Source organism: Rhamphochromis sp. 'chilingali' (genome assembly GCF_963969265.1).
Source record: "Rhamphochromis sp. 'chilingali' genome assembly, chromosome: 21".
Classification (NCBI taxonomy): domain Eukaryota; kingdom Metazoa; phylum Chordata; class Actinopteri; order Cichliformes; family Cichlidae; genus Rhamphochromis; species Rhamphochromis sp. 'chilingali'.
Window position 1 is genome coordinate 2,623,604 of NC_137949.1, and position 16,586 is coordinate 2,640,189.

The 16,586-nt window shown below is 37.9% G+C and overlaps 1 protein-coding gene and 1 long non-coding RNA gene across 2 annotated transcripts in view; both read right to left on the bottom strand.

Annotated features, from left to right (window-relative positions):
• Positions 1-16,586, bottom strand: part of LOC308389773 — a 140,477-nt gene that overhangs the window by 57,360 nt on the left and 66,531 nt on the right. The window lies entirely within an intron of this gene.
• Positions 209-11,150, bottom strand: hhipl1 (HHIP-like 1). The gene is made up of 9 exons (XM_080871278.1): positions 10,849-11,150; positions 9,133-9,779; positions 8,783-8,926; positions 8,042-8,370; positions 6,946-7,072; positions 4,699-4,844; positions 4,506-4,587; positions 2,761-2,843; positions 209-2,655 (listed from the first exon to the last, which is right to left on the bottom strand). Exons 1-9 carry the CDS (start codon positions 11,134-11,136, stop codon positions 2,096-2,098), a joined length of 2,406 nt encoding a protein of 801 aa, XP_080727404.1. The 5' UTR covers positions 11,137-11,150; the 3' UTR covers positions 209-2,095.

Sequence of the window (16,586 nt, forward strand, 5' to 3'; positions counted from 1 at the left end):
ATACTGTAATATCTGTGGTAAAATGTTTACAGGGCCATCACAATTACCCTACAACAAATACACACACATTTTCATTTAGTAGTTTTTATATATTATATTTATGATATTAATAGAATAGAATAGAATAGAATTTAACTTTATTGTCATTGCACATGTCACAAGTACAAGGCAACAAAATGCAGTTTGGATCCATCCAGAAGTGCTTTAGCATGATATAGATATATTACAATATACATATTAGCAATAATATAGGTATATAGACATGATATGGTAGCTATATGGTATAGCTATGATATTGTAGCTATAATTATAGAACAAATATAGATACAGAGTAGGACTATGATTTGATTTTTTTTATTTGAAGAACAGCTATGACAAAAGGGGTTTTCACCAGCTTTTCTGAACTGCTACAATTAAGAATTAGAAAACACAAACACACACACATCCAAGAAAAGCAGTTCTTGTTGATTAAGATGAACAGGTATGCAGACCGAATATTTTTTCAGGTTCTCTTGTGCTTTTAAAATAGTAGTATTATTCTGCCATCTGCTGGAGAAATGTGCAACATATCAGCATCATATCTGAAAAGTACTTTTCAAACCTTTTTGTTTTGAAAATATAAAAGCATTTATAAAAAGCCTTAATGAATGCTTAAACAGAGGCGGTGTGGTTTGCTGACCCCTGCGCCCCTTTTATAAGTTCTTAACTATTTTTTGCATTTTTTTAATTTATATTACATTTACATTTAAATCTATAACTAACTATATAACTATATATAAATGTCATCTGTGAAACAGAATATTGCAAGCAGGTTCTTTAATATTCTCCAAAAAACACACAATTTCAGTATTTTAATAACCAGCACGTGTTATTTTAGAATGAGCATAATGAATGTGAATACAACAACGTGCAAGTTTGGAATTACTTATGTCTCCTCAGTACGGTGCTGAAAGCTTTAAATAAACCATCCCTTCAATAAATAACCACATATTAAAAGGTAAAACACTTTGACTTGTGACACATGCATTCAGCCACAATTAAAAACACAAAGTCAGTGTCTTGAGTTTCATATGTGATGTTGGATCTGCAGAATCATCATTTTCACCGAGTGGTCATCTCTGTTATGAAATTTGGCAAGATTAAAGACCTCAAAAAAGAAAGTCTCCATCTCCAGCTCATGCAACTGCATACACGTATCAATATTATCTTCATAATAGTCACAGTTTAATGTGGGCATCTGCTGCTGTAAAGTAACGTTATCACAATATTCTGCACAAAATAAGCAGATGTAGAATGTGTCTGCTTACGCAAGACTTCTGGAGCTCAAATACGTTAAATATAAAAACACATTAAATGTCTTTTCATGAGACTTTGTGGAGTTCCAGAATGGAAGAAAAGCTAAAGCGAGGTAATTTATGTAAAGACAAGTGATAATGTCAAGCTTTTATCTTTGATAGTCTTTGAGATAATCATCTTCAAATATTGCATCAGATTTCACATGTAAAAGGTTTCAGGTATGCCTCTTTGCTCTAAGGCTTTTATCCAGTTCACCTTTATATTACATTAAGCAGGGACTCATTGTTTTTTCTTCCCACAAAAAATTGAGACACGAAATATACAGTCAACGTTTTAATATTACACTGTAAAGTCAAACTTTTATAACCCAATAATAAAATTCAAAGTATTCACTTATCAATGAAAAGTACTGAAGGAAAAAGCTTGTGTGTAATTAAATTGTTATACTATATCTTAATGTACTATAAGTAAGATCCATTATTTTGAGAAAAACGACTGCCTTTATTATTTTATTAATTTATAACTCTTAGTTTGTCTCAGTATACACGCTATCCTGCCATAGGTTATTGAAATGTATGCATTTGCTTGTGAGCTTTATTTAAAATACTCTTAAGTAGTTATCACGTTCGTTGTAATGTACAACATATAACACAACTGCAGTTTTAGATTACTGTTCATTTCTTGTTGCTGTGGGAAATAGAATAGCTGTCTGTGTTGTGTTGTGATTTTTTTTATGTTTTTTTAAACAGGACATTAACTCTTTCGTAATTGCTCTCGACAACTAGTATTAGTTAAACTTTTAGACTTCTGCAACATATGATGAGTTGCCACAGATCACACCAGCATCTTCATAGTGGGCACAGTTATGTGTCCCCACACCAGCATGTCTGCAATCTAAAAGGCTGGATTCAGTGCCTACACACTTAACATCATCAAGAAGAATCCGCAAATCCTTTCCCTCACCAAACTCAGAGTTCTTAGCTGCTTTCAGAGCATGTTGGAAACCGAGCTGCCGGCAAACCACTCTAGCATTGACAAGGGTCCACAGGTCATCACACACGGTACCCCATTCCCCATTAATGTAGATTTCTACACGTCCACGGTCACTCCTGGAATCCCCAACCAGTCTCACTGCTCCCGTCTGGATGTGAGGTGCACGTTCCAATTTGGATTTATTCTTCCTATGCCGGCCTTTACGCCTTGAATTTTTGGTTGTTTTGGAAGTACCTGTGGCTGGTACAGGAGTAATCACGCCTGCTCCTATTTCACCTCGATGATCACTTAGCTCTTGGTGCCATTGATAGGATTCAGTGGATTGTGGCTGAAAGTTTTCATTCGGCAGGTCAATGCCAACCAGCGCTAATGGAAGATCATGAAACAATATAGACCAAATGATATTATAAAAACTGAGATAGCTGGTTTATCATTTCAGTTTGTGTGAAGAGAATGTGTATGTGAACTCACTTTCTTGAGGAACAAACTTGATGAGATTGCTTTTTACTCTCACTGGAAGAGGGTTGTAGTGGCACTGTCTTGGTGGTGCACGTCTAAAACACAATGACAAATAACTGTTTATTGATAGATTCTCTGTTTATTCTTATTTATCCGCTGACAGTCTGTTTTTAACAGTCAAGATCAGACACGGTGATAAAGGAGGAGTTAGGTTCCTTTTATTGCTTCTCTTTGCCGTCCTTTAACATTTAACATTTATTGTCCTTTTGGAAATTGACCATACCAAGGAATCATTGTCGTCTGTGGAGACCGCCATTGCACTGACTGCTGTGTTTTTAGAGGGGTCTGCTTTAAGGCAGTCGTGAAATTTCCTCCCCATATGAACAGCAACAATTACTAAAAACTACTCTTCCATCTATTTACTGACTTCTGTTATTAATTAATAACCTGACATTAATAACCTGAATTAATCTCCCAAATTAATTAATCTTTCTCAGTGATTACATTCCAATTTACACCTAAACTGTGTCATTTGTTAGACTGCAACATCATAAGGTTCAACCGGGAAAAAAAAAAGCTAAAATCTCTCCACTCACCAGAAAAACATGTAATGGGCATCTTGAGGCACCTAATTTTGACTGTCTAGCTAATCAGATACAATATATTGTGAAGCCCACAACTCAAGAAGAGAATTAGAACAAATACATTGTAATCACGTCGAACTTCCAGACCTCGTCTTTATTACTGCCTCTATTAACACAAACCCGTTGATCTCCTCCACTTTGACAGATTACAATTGTAGTCTCCCTGTAGTCTCTCTCCAGTTTGGCACAATCCAGACTTTCAAGATTAACAGAGCAACTCTTCACATTAGAAATGGGAGTAGAAAGGAATCACACATCTCCATCAAATCTTCAAGTTAATACACTCATGTTAGCCTCTAATCTTTTTCAAACTTTCTGATTAGACAACAGAAATGTTCTTTACTACCTGCAACTACAAAACACAGCTAAGAAGAGAATTCCTATACTTCACAACCCCACAGATCTCAACTCTTTCCCCAACAAACAAACAATAAAAAACATGAGCACAAAATCAATATAACTATTTGCAAATGAAAATAAGACTTCAAGAGTGGATTTTCGGACATGGATTTCTATGAGTGCATTTTTACCTACATTTATTCTATAAGTCCGTGACAAAAATACCAATTTACAACTGAACTGACAGAAGTTGAGACCTGCAGCTAAAGATGAGGCACTGAAACGGTTTATATAAGAAACAGAGAAAAGTCCCTGTCTATCTCCACATCTGTAAGAAGAGTAACACCAAATAAAAAAACTAAAGTGCACTTCAGCAATCCCTCAGATTGACTGCAGGAAGATGCATTATTGAGATTACTGAAAATGTTCTCACTGTATTTTCTACCTTTCCATCCCCTGATACAAATGACTGGAAATATTTTGGAATCTTGATCACAGGTCTTGATTAATAGCATGCACATGTGGGCTGTCAAGTAGCCAGGAACGCTTCAGTGACTGAATCTCACTGAATCTATATCTATGTACAGATGTTTCTCTGTACCTGACAAAAGGAACTAAACAAAAATAATGGTAAGTGGAACAGTGTGGTTATACTTTCTCTACAAAGATGTTTCTCCCTCTAAACAACCTGTCATTGATTCAGGTGAGTTTGCCTAAATTCATATTAATTTCATTTAAAACAAACTGAAAATAATGAGTAATTCTATCACTCACCTTGAGGGATCGATGACTTTATAAACGACTCCTGAAGGTGATGTAGCACTTGGTATTGCAGTGGACATGAAGTAAAGCTCACCTGAAATGAATAACATATTTAAAGAATATTACACAAAACATTCATTTCAACTGCTTAAACCAGCTAAAAACACTACAGGAAAAACTGTGAGATTGTGAGATGATTCGTTACCAGATTCATCCTCAGCAAAGGAGATAATGTACTGGTGATAGTTGTTGATAAGTCCAGGAAAGGCACAGGTTAGCCCCATCCCCATACATATCTCGTTGTATTTCCAGTTTCCTGTTGTTTTGTCCTCCTGCAGGCTCATCAAACGCCTGGAACATAAATAAAATCTATGATTTCTAATGTGTAGGCACTTTGTGTGTTTTTTGTGTTTTTAATTTCACACCCCTTAGTACCAGTTACTTCTGCATTTTTAGAGTACTTGTGAATTCCTTCAAATAACTATAGTACATTTGGTACATTGCACATTGGAGTTTTGGATAAGAAATGAAAGATACAGAAGACCTGATATTGACCTCTGATAGTGAAAAGATATGGTTGTTACAGGGACTAGAAAGAGAGAGGCCTGGACTTGGACACCGCTGTCTTAGACTATTTAAAAGTAGAATGGGAGGCAAAGCCTTCAGCTTTAAGGCTCGTCTTCTCTGGAACCAGCTCCCAGTTTGGATTGGGGAGACAGGCAACTTTTCTACTTTTAATATTATGCTCAAGACCTTCCTTTTTGATAAAGCATATAGTTAGGTGACCTTTTTTAGGCTCTAGTTTAGGCTGCTAGGATGATGCACCCATGGTGAGTGAAGTATTTTTCCTTCACTCACCTTTTCAAGGTTCAAGGTTCAAGGTTCTTTATTCGTCACATGCATAGTTATACAAGTATAACACAATTAAATGTAGCCTGACACGCTCCTCGACTTGTGCAAAGGGGGGGAGAGAGGAAGAACATTATATATGATCTACATTAGGTGAATGTGCAGTAGTAGCATGTAAGCAGCAAGCAGGTGAATTCTGTACATTAAGTGAATTAAATAAGAATAGACAATCTGAACATTTTACAAAATAGACAATATGAACATATTTAAAATTAAAGGAATTTGAAATGTACTTTGTGCCGGTGGGTTTAGAGCAGGGGTGTCAAACTGAAATACACAGTGGGCCAAAATTCAAAACTGGAACAAAGTCGCGGGCTAACGTTAATATTTATTGAAATATATTTATTCCTCCAGATATAAGAATGAATCTTTTCTTATGGACTCAAACACGTTTTGCTGAAAAACTGGAACAAGCAAAGCTTAATACTAAACAATATATATATATTAGCTGTATAATACCAGTAGGCCAGCTCTGATAGTCATTTGGTATGGCTTCGTGGGCCAAATGTAATTAGGCTGCGCGGGCCAGAGTTTGACACCTATGGTTTAGAGTATGTAGAAGAGAGTCCTGTCTCAGTCACTTATGGAGCAATCCTGCAGCAGCGTTCTGCTGTACGGATCACTCTCTGAAGAGCTTTTCAGTCTTTAACACAGCTGTTCCCAAACCAGGATGTTCTGTGTGAGGATGCTCTCCACAGCGCCTGTATAGAAAATCCTGAGGATCGCTGGAGAGACCTTCACTCACTATGTATTTGTACACCACTCTGCATTTAATCATTAGTTGTTATGAATGCCTGTCTCTCTTCCACAGCTTGTGCTTTATCCTGTCTTCTTCCCATCAGCCCCCTCCAGTTGCAGCAGATAGCTGCTCCTCCTTGACCCTGGTTCTGCTGGAGGTTTCTTCCTGTTAAAATGGAGTTTTTCCTTCCCACTGTCACCAAGTGCTTGCTCAGTTGGTTAGTATCTTTCCCAACAACACTTCCACACATGGCCTAGAGAAGCAGGGACTCAACCCGGCCCCTCTATTCAGCCACATAGCTGCCATCCAATTACAATATAAAAGTATTTTTTATTTCCTAAATTAGGTGGACACTCTGAAAGTCTACACAAAAGGTTAAGATTAGCATCTTTGAGTAAGACTTGTGGAGTGGTTCTGGTCTACCTAGAATTCAGCTATCAAGACTAGTCCAACCAGGATTAGTCTTGATAGCTGAATCAATATTGATTTTGATAGATGAACCAATACTGAAATAATGGTGACCTGAAGAAGAGAAGGTCCTTCATTTTATTTGGCGAGGAACATGGAGGGTTTGTAAAAAATGAATTTTTCAATTAGCCATTTCTGAAATCCTAGGATGTGAATGAAGTTGCATCAAACACAGCAGTTATTTTAAATTTTTTGACAGAAACAACAGTTATTTAGATTTTGGGGGGCAGACATAACACTCCTTTAATTTCACAAATGATTGGTATTTCACTACTGTTATCAAAATAAAAATAAATGTTCTAAACAATAAAATAACATCTTTCAAGTGAATCCTACCCACTCATGAAGTCTCCAAATATATAAATGCCATTCAGGTTGGGGTATTCACAACCTCGATACACATAACCACCAGTGACTGACTTGCCCATCCTATGAGGATATGCATAAACAGGCAGGACATCATCTGTGAAAAAAATGAAAAAGGGTCATTAGCTGCATTAGTATGAATCTCCATTATCAGAGCATCAGAACAGGATGTGCCATTATAGATACATCTTAGTTCAACATTGGGTTGGGTTCAGTCAAGTACCAACAAATGATTTGTCATCCATATTTGACTGATAAGCTAAATGTAATTCTGAATTTTTAAGCAAATATTTATTGCGTTGCTAATTAAGAGTGATTCTGAATATAAACTCTGCCATTAATTTGGAAAAATGTAGGACCTGATTCAGAAGAAGAAATGTGGGGGGAATCAGTGACAATGAATCATGTAATGGCGACAGTGAGAGAGTAATAGTGTCTCTATTGAACAAGACATTTATGTAAACTATTCAGTAATTGTATGATGTTTTTGTTCATACAAAAACTGCAAAATATACTCAGCATCTGATTTATCAGGTACACTTATTAAACTGCTTGTTAATGCAAAGTTCTAATCAGCCAATCATGGCAGCTGCTGAAATTCAAATCAAGTATCAGAATTAAGAAGCAATTACTTTGGATATGGCATAGTTATTGACAAGGCAGTTGGACTATTTCAGAAACTGTTGACCAAATTCTGATTTTCCCACATAACATGGACTAACCAAAATAAAAGAATGGAAAAAAGTTGCCTGAAGTGATGATTTTGGATGGTAGGCTGGTGGCAGTGGTATAATGGTGTGGAGAATATTTCCTTGGTCCACTTTTTGTCCCTTCACACCAACTGAGCATTGTTTAACTGCCACAGACTAATTTGATGCATGTTCAGTCTTCCATGTAAGAAAAACCAGAAAGTTGATTTCACCAGAAGAATTAACGCACTTCTGAGTGCAAAATGGTGACTAGTCTGAGACAAGTGTAGACTGATTGTGCTATTTTTAAAGCAATGGATAAATTACACAGACAAATCTTTAACATACACAATAGTGCATTGATGTGGCATACCTACCTAATGAACTGTTGGCACATAGTTTCTTATCGTAGCAAGAGAAGCCTTCTTTAGCTCTCCAGCCATAATTTCGACCTTTCTCGATTATATCGATTTCCTCGAACTTGTTCTGGCCTACATCCCCACAGAAGATACGCCCTTTGCCGTTTTTGGTCCATGGATCACCCCGGTCCACCGAACACCTCCACATATTGCGAACACCGTAAGCATAAACCTCCGGGCGTGCTCCCTGTTCATGTATAAACGGGTTATCTGGAGGAATTCTGTACAATGGACCTCTCTGGTTGTCATCCACATCAATTCGAAGCACTTTACCCAAGAGAGCTGACCTACAACGTAAAAAATGTTGATCTTTCACTACATATTGATTGTCAGTGTTTCCACAGTTTTTAAACAGCAATACCATCAGTACTTTCATCCTCTCTCCTCTTTAACAGACACACAACAATTCAAACTGTATATTTTTTGTATAGTTGTCATATTTATCTTTAAAACATTGTAATAAAAAATTGAAAATTTTTACTGTTTTTGCAATTTCTTACTGAACACGAACTGAACATAATTTTCACCAGATTGTAATGAAGGTTATAATGTCATAACAACATGCCTTTAATGGCAGATTTTTTCATCTAAAATGTCAAGAAACATACAAGATTATACATTCAAATGAGCTTTTTTACATTTTAATGAATAAATGTTTTACATTTTTCATTTTTGGATGTCTAATTATGAGCTCCTTACTTGTTTTGAGCATTCCCATATTTCCCAAATGGGTCTCCTGCCATTCCACCATCACCTGTGAAAATATACAAGTACCCATCATCTGCAAATAGCAGCTGCCCTCCATTATGGTTGGATGCCGGTTCATCAATCTCCAGAATAACTCTAAAGGAACATGTTGATACAAGAAATAAGGAATAGATCGGGTGTTAAAACAAATTTACACAAAAAAAACACAAAAGAATTGATGCAAACCGTTTGTTTCTCTCTGATAATGGTCAATATGACAAAAAGTATAAAACTGCAAAACAGTTCAGGTTTTAGAAAAAGGTAGTGCTTTTTGCTAACCAAGTACAACAGTTCATACCTACCGCTCAGAGGTGTGGTCCACCTCATTCATGTCATTGGCTGATACGTGGAACTCACTGATTCTGATTCTCTCATCAAAACCCACCTCCACTGAGTAATACACATACAGCTTCCCATTGTACTTGTATTTGGGGTGAAAGGCAAGTCCGAGAAAGCCTCTCTCATCACCTTCCCACGATGATGTTAGCACTGCCTGGGTAATGTTCAAAAATGGTCTCTCCAGCTTGGACCGATCTGGAAGATAGGTCCACACCAGGCCGACCTGTTCTGCCACAAAGAATCTATGTGTGCCATCATTGGCATGCACCATGGCTAATGGATTCTGGAGACCATTGGCCACTTCTTCCAGGCACAGCTGCAGACAGCCATCTGAGTTCACCTGAATGCCACCCAGGTTCTGGGTGAGTTGCTGGTTGTTAAGCAGATATGGATAACAGTAGTCCTTGTCTTGTATCTCCAGGTAATGGCAGAGACTGGTCTGATTTTCTCTGAAGTTTGCTATATATGGGTCACCAGACAAGAAAGGAATGGTGAAAGAACACTTATTCCAAAACTGAAAGCAGTATTCAGAGCAGAGGCCTGGGATGGTCCTGACCGGGGTGCTTGGATCCTCAGCATCAAAGAGGTGAGCTGCATAGGGAGAACACTCCTGAGATCAGACAGATGGAGGAGAGACAAAAAAGGAGGAAAAGAAGAGACATGCAACAAGAAGGAACAGTTAGTGCCACTGATAGCATGTAAAGTGGTCTTTAAACCTGCATTAGTTGTTTTTGTTACATGGATTACAATATGAACAAGTTACAAATACAGCGTACATAGGACAAGCATGATTTTAAATAAACTGCTTATTGCTGCAGTTTAACATCTGTCAAATGTAGAGGCTTTGCATTCATTTGACATTATGTATCCTTTATATAAATCTTAGTCCAGTACTCTCAGGGAACTGTCATCCCTTTACCTACTCGTTCTTCCATTACAAAGAAAAAAAGTCTGTAACTCTCTTTGCCCATTGTTTCCTGCTGTGCAAAGTCTTATATAAAAGCCTCTCTTGTGAAATATTATTAGTGATGTCAGTGAACTAAACCAGTAAAGTTGTGGGCCATAACAGAAAATACTGTTGAGCTTAAAAACCTAAAATGGTGACAGCAGCAATATTTCTTAATGTTAAGAAAGTTCATTCAGCCCTTATGACTAAAGGAGATATATAGAAGAGATATATAACTTTAGTCTTGACCCATATTGATCCGTATATATAAAATGATATGTCATGGTCAGGTGTGCTAAATTCTGCATAGAACTAGGGTTCTCCCTGTGCACTTTAACCACCTTGTATTCAGATAATTGAATAGATGATGGTAAACGAATATTAATGTTAAGAATGAATAATAATGTGCTTCATTAATACATACTTGCAAAGCAAGATTACTGCAGGTTATTGTATTGAGATATGCCTGTAGATGATGAGGAGCATAATTCCATCTATTTCCTATAGACTGCTTTACCAGTAATGACAGAACATAAATAAAGCGCCAGACAAATCTTTCATAGCCTTTACTGTATATCAGTGTACAGCTTTCAAAGTCGTCATGACATTTTTTTAACTAAAGACTGCTTTGTTGTTTTGCTTCTGTTGCTTATTTCACAGCAGTTGTTTTGTTTGGCCAGTGTAATGGTAGGTCCTGGACTCAGCCAACCGACCTTTGTCCATGTGTTCCTACCTGGCAGAGCAAGTCAAAGATGAACCCGGCACAGCTGGTATATCCACTGTAGTCAAAATTATCCATAATCTGGTAGTATTTAGACATCAGCTCCTGGTCCTTCTGATAATCACAGCAGCCAAATTCCTTGTACATTATACAAAATTCCAGCTCCTTCTGCGGTCGGAAGGGCGGTTTAAAATCCAAACACTGCGGGTGTAACATCACAGGTGCAAAACATAGTGTCAAAAACAACAGAGTAGACCAGAGCCACAGATGGCTGGTGATTTTTCCACAACACCGCTGCATCACGGCTCACACTGCGTGACATGGGAGGACAGATTTTTCGAAAGAGGCTTCCCGTGTGGACTTTGATCATTTGCATTGCTCAACGCTCTGACGTGGTGAAGCGCAGGTCGGCGTTTATTTTTTTATGTTTGCTCGAGTTTTAGCAAACATAGTTTTAAGCAGTTTGAAATTACAAAGAAAATGTCATTATTCAGTCATTTTAGTAAGTACTGCATCAGTTATGCACAACAGGTTTTTTTTTTCAGAACTGACGAAGCAGACAGTCCTCCGAATCCGACTTTGCGACTGACATTATTGCACATCAGAATAACTAACCAATTTATTTCCAGAGGGGGGCTGAGAAACAATCTTATGCTTCCGAAAGTAGGAAACAGAAAAATTATGACACGCAAATATGTTTTAAGTGGTTTGAATGAGGAGTTATAAATTACACTGGGAAGATTTAGTTAACCTTCTTGTTGCATTCGGTTGAAAAACGAAGCCAAGCTGTTTAATAGCAGAGAAAACGCCTTTTACTTTATCACCTGGAAACCCTGTGTTCTGTTCCTAAGTTAAAACCAACATTAGATAAATCGAAATATCGCCTTTCTCCATATTTCCATTTAAGCTGTAAAACGCTTGTGTACAAAGACTGTCGTCGGCTCAGCTAAACTCACAGTCAGTGAGTCAGTCAGGCGGACTACACACATGCAAACATAAACACACTGTTGATTGATCTTTGACTGAAATTTTGTTTATTACATTATGTTCCACCAGTTTTCTATTTTTGGCCACAATACTTTCTCAGGAATTTAACAATTTTGTATTTATTTTAATTTTTTGTTCCAATACTGCTGGATCATATTTTCAATGTTCACAGCAAAATCTCCAGTGTTAAATTAACACTGGAGAGTGTCTATATGGGTCCACACCTCTGAGTGTTAAATACAACACTGTTGAGTGTTAAATTAACACTTTTGACAGTGTTATATGTTTAAAAGTAACCTAGTCAGGTTTGAAGATTAACAATGGCTAACACTGAGCAGTGCTGATTTTCTAACACTGGAAAATAACTCAAAATGTTAGAAATATTCCAGTATTAGAAAATCAGCACTGCTCAGAATCTTCAAAACTGATTAACACTCAGAGGTGTGGACCCATATAGACACTCTCTAGTGTTAATTTAACACTGGAGATTTTGCTGTGTTCAAACCAATGAGTGTATAAAAGATTTTTATACACTCATTGGTTCAAACACACACACACACACACACACACACACACACACACACACACACACACACACACACACACACACACACACACACACACACACACAGATGCTAAGTTTCCAAAAAGCAGATTTAGGGCAACATGAAGAAGCAGCAAGAGGAATAAGGATACAAATAGTTTCGTGATCACTCAGTGATGACGGTGTCTGCAGCTACATTACTCAGATGTTTACTGACTAGTTTGATAGTGAATTTCTTCCGATCTGGGTGTGTGTGTCTCTTAAATTAAATCTGCTCATAAACAGTTTTAGATATAGACTCTAAGAATCAGAATTTCTAAAAGACCACCTGTCAAGACAATTATTTACAAGATTAAAGTCCCCACCAAAAACAATGTGAGAATTGGGAAATTTAGTTAACCAGTGAAGCACTCGCTCCCCTAACCTGTCAATGAAACCATTATTTTCAGGTTAGGAACTGAAGCCATAAACATTTACAACAATTTGCAATATCAAGCACTAATAGAAAATAATGACCAACTCTGCCACATTCAGAGATCAGGATTTTTCCATTAAAAGTATTTTTAAGAATGAAAACAACTGCTAAGAAATAACTCAGAGCCCGACTGCACCCTGGTTCGTCCTTTTTGGGCCTAGGCAATGCAGAGTATCCACAACGCAGCTCATCTTTGGCCTCTGGCAGAACAGCTTGATCTGTTTGAATGACTTCTGTCCTTATGTCCTCTCTGTCCTTTTCCTCTCAGCCATAAAAACTTTCCAGGTGAGAGAGCCATTTTGCATGTGACTCGCTGGTTTCCTGATATTTTGCAAGTGGTGTGTCAAAGTGGTCGACTCTCTCCTTCATGGTTTTAATGTCAGCACAGATAAACTCAAAAATGTTGTTGGTGTCTCCTCAACCTTTCTCCATTTGACTGTTGGGGATTCAGATGGTGTAAGAGGAAGAAGGGGAAAATCCTCTTCTGTTATAGATGCAGCAGTTGTTAGTCTGAGCCGAGGTAGTTGTGCAATGTTTCCCTTGATGGTACTCGAGGGCACTCTTATCTGCAGTTTGCTAGTGAAGTTTTCTTGCTAGTGGAATTATCAGTTATTAGCACCTTATGAGCTTCCATGTTTCTTTTCTCAGAGCTTTTCATATTGTATTAATGTTGCAAGTCAAAAAGAGTAGAACAAAGTTAGCAAATAAGGCTCTAATTGCCCTATAACAAACAGAAATACCAGACCAGCTTATATATGACCAGCTTCTTTATATAGTATACTCATAGGTAAATGAACATGAAAGTACTGAGGAAGACTGTAGTGGGATTTACAGTGTGATGTACTGATGTCCCTCACAGTGACGTTGTGAGTTGAAAAGCAGAATGTGTGAATCTGTGACTTGAGAGAGCGCAGCTGAGCACTGGTGGCACTAATGAGAGGTCATTATCACAGAGTTGTGGTTGTAAGTAGTAAAGTAAATAAAACACATACAAATAAAATTTGAATTACACATTTGAAACTCTCAGTATATTTATGTAAATATCAAATCTACAAATTTTGGGATATTTTTCCTGTAATTCTAAATTTCAAACTACAAGTCAGAATGTCACGGCAGTAGCTGAACTCACACGGAGGCACAGGTTAGCAGGATTAACACAACTTTATTGCACAAACCATGAAACTGCAAGGACAATTAGACGTGAACTATGAACTGAGAATTATTACGTCTGTAAGGGTAATGTAAAGCAATAACTAGAAACAAAACACAGTTGCATTACCAAGACAACTAGACCATGAACTATGAACAAAGATTTCCTAAGTCTGTGAGTTTGACGTGAAGCTATGATTAGAAACAAACATAATTAGACTGAAATAATTCGGTAGAAAGGCTAAAGCTCAGGGGCATGAAGGAAAGGCACGGGCTTCAGGGAATGCAACCGGGAGTCTCAATACACTGCAAATAGAGGAGAGTGGATTTAGTGGCTGAGTCCATACAATCCAGAGGAACTATAATCAAAGCAACAGGGAAGGTGGGAGGTCCGGGTGAGGCGGCTGGGTTCTGAGAGCGTGGGAATCCGTGGAATGCAATGATGGCGGCTGGAGGTCAGGCAGGTGAGGTGAGCAGATCAGAGCTGCCAAGCATAAGCCAGCGACAGCAGAAAAGGTGAGTATTGTCTGGGATGTAGCGTGGAAGTCGGCTGAGCGGCTGCAGAGAAAAAACACAAAGTGAGTTTCTTTCTATAACAATCTCTTTTTACGCAAAAGCTGTGACAGCCAGCACTAACTGTGGTTAACAGAACACTTGGTGAACAGCAGTGGTGAGTGCTCATCTTAAATGCTGGCAGCTCAATTTCCTGTAGGTGTGGAGACACACCTACACCAACAAAATAAAAGCCTATACCAACCAAACCATAATCATAATAAAATAACAAACTGAACGTAAGTTACCATAAGTACCATTTAAAAAAGTGAAGTGAAAAATACTCCTTCAACCTTAATTACCTGAAGCTCTAACATCTAATTAAACAAACATTTATAGCTCTAAAACACTTTAAATCTTTACTAGAAAGTTAAGCCTGCCAGGTGAGCAGGCAGGCAGCATGGACACCCAAGTCTGTGAATGCGAAAGCAGGAGAATGAGGTGACGTAGGATTTTGAAATTCATACCAAAGTGAGACAGGTAAGTGTCTCACTTTGGTATGAGACTCCTTGGAGAACCCTACATAAATATCCATGAACTATGGATGGATATGGATATGGATAAAACACCACTGTTTTAGTGAACAGTGGTGTTCACTAAAACAGTGAACACCACTGTTTTAGCTAATCACATTTTATGTATGTGGCTCACATGCACACATTTTATGCGACGACTGCATACATATTAGGAGGATCAGCCGGACGCTGATGGTATGTATGTTGTTGCCATTGCACAGAATTTGTGGATGTTTTATCTGCTTAATCTAACTTGGTTGTCCACTTAGAGGCCTTTTGCTGTGGCATCACCTGTTGCTGCTGGGTCGGGAAGGGCTCCTTTCTAGGGGTGCAACGATACACAAAATTCACGGTTCGGGTCGATACTTTGGTGTCACGGTTTGATATTTTTTCGATACAAAAAAAAAATGTTCATGCTTTTTTAATTTGTCATTTATTAAAATTATAAATATATATTTTAACTCAAACGTACAGTTTTTAAATTTAATGTTGCTGAAACAAAAAAGTTATAAAAACGATAACTCTATCTGATCGAGAAATCACTCATCTTTGGAAAAGAGAGTTTATTACAGAGAAATGGCTCTTTCCAAAATAAAACCTACACTATACGCTTCTTCTGGGCTATATTCTCAGCAGCATATTAGACATATCAGGTCCCCGTAGTGATGAATGAAGCTTTCTGAAACATTGAAGCTTGTATTGAAAAACGGTTCATTACTCCAAGCTTTTCAACACAAGTCCTCTCTGGTGACATCTGGTGGCCAAAAATATGAAGGGCAGCTTGAATCCACAAAATAAAACCAACTGCTGAGTAATGATTGCCCACTCTACAGAGTGGAATTCTGTCTGATATTGGGCCACCGTTGTGTTGCTTTAAACGTGTATTTTTTGGGGTGACAAAAATGTTGTTAATTTCTTTAATAAATAATTTTGACCAGTAAACTCTCCTTGTTTAAACATGCACCATGGCGTGGTCTTTCTTTGCTTGTGACGTCTTGATGTTGGTGATGTTGGGGCGACCGTGGCTCAGGGGGGTTGAGAAGCGCATCTGTAACTGGAAGGTCACCGGGCTCTCTGTCCTGGTCGTTGTGTCCTTGGGCAAGACACTTCACCTACCGCCTAGTGGTGTTGGCCAGAGGGGCTGATGGCGCAATATGGCAGCCTCGCTTCTGTCAGTCTGCCCCAGGGCAGCTGTGGCTACAACCGTAGCTGCCTCCACCAGTGTGTGAATGTGAGAGTGACTGAATAGTGGCATTGTAAAGCGCTTTGGGTGCCTAGAAAAGCGCTATATAAATGCAATCTATTATTATTATTAAATACAATAATTGAAAAAATACCACGTTACATATAATATACATATAATAATGTACAACACACATTATGCTTCTGCTGTGAGGTCCCGCCTCCATGTACTTATGCAGTTAATCGGTAGACGGGTATTTTTTTTATAAATAATATTACATTAGGGAAATTTTCCTATACATATTTTTGACCTGGGGGTAGAATTGATTGTGAACTTGCAAATTAA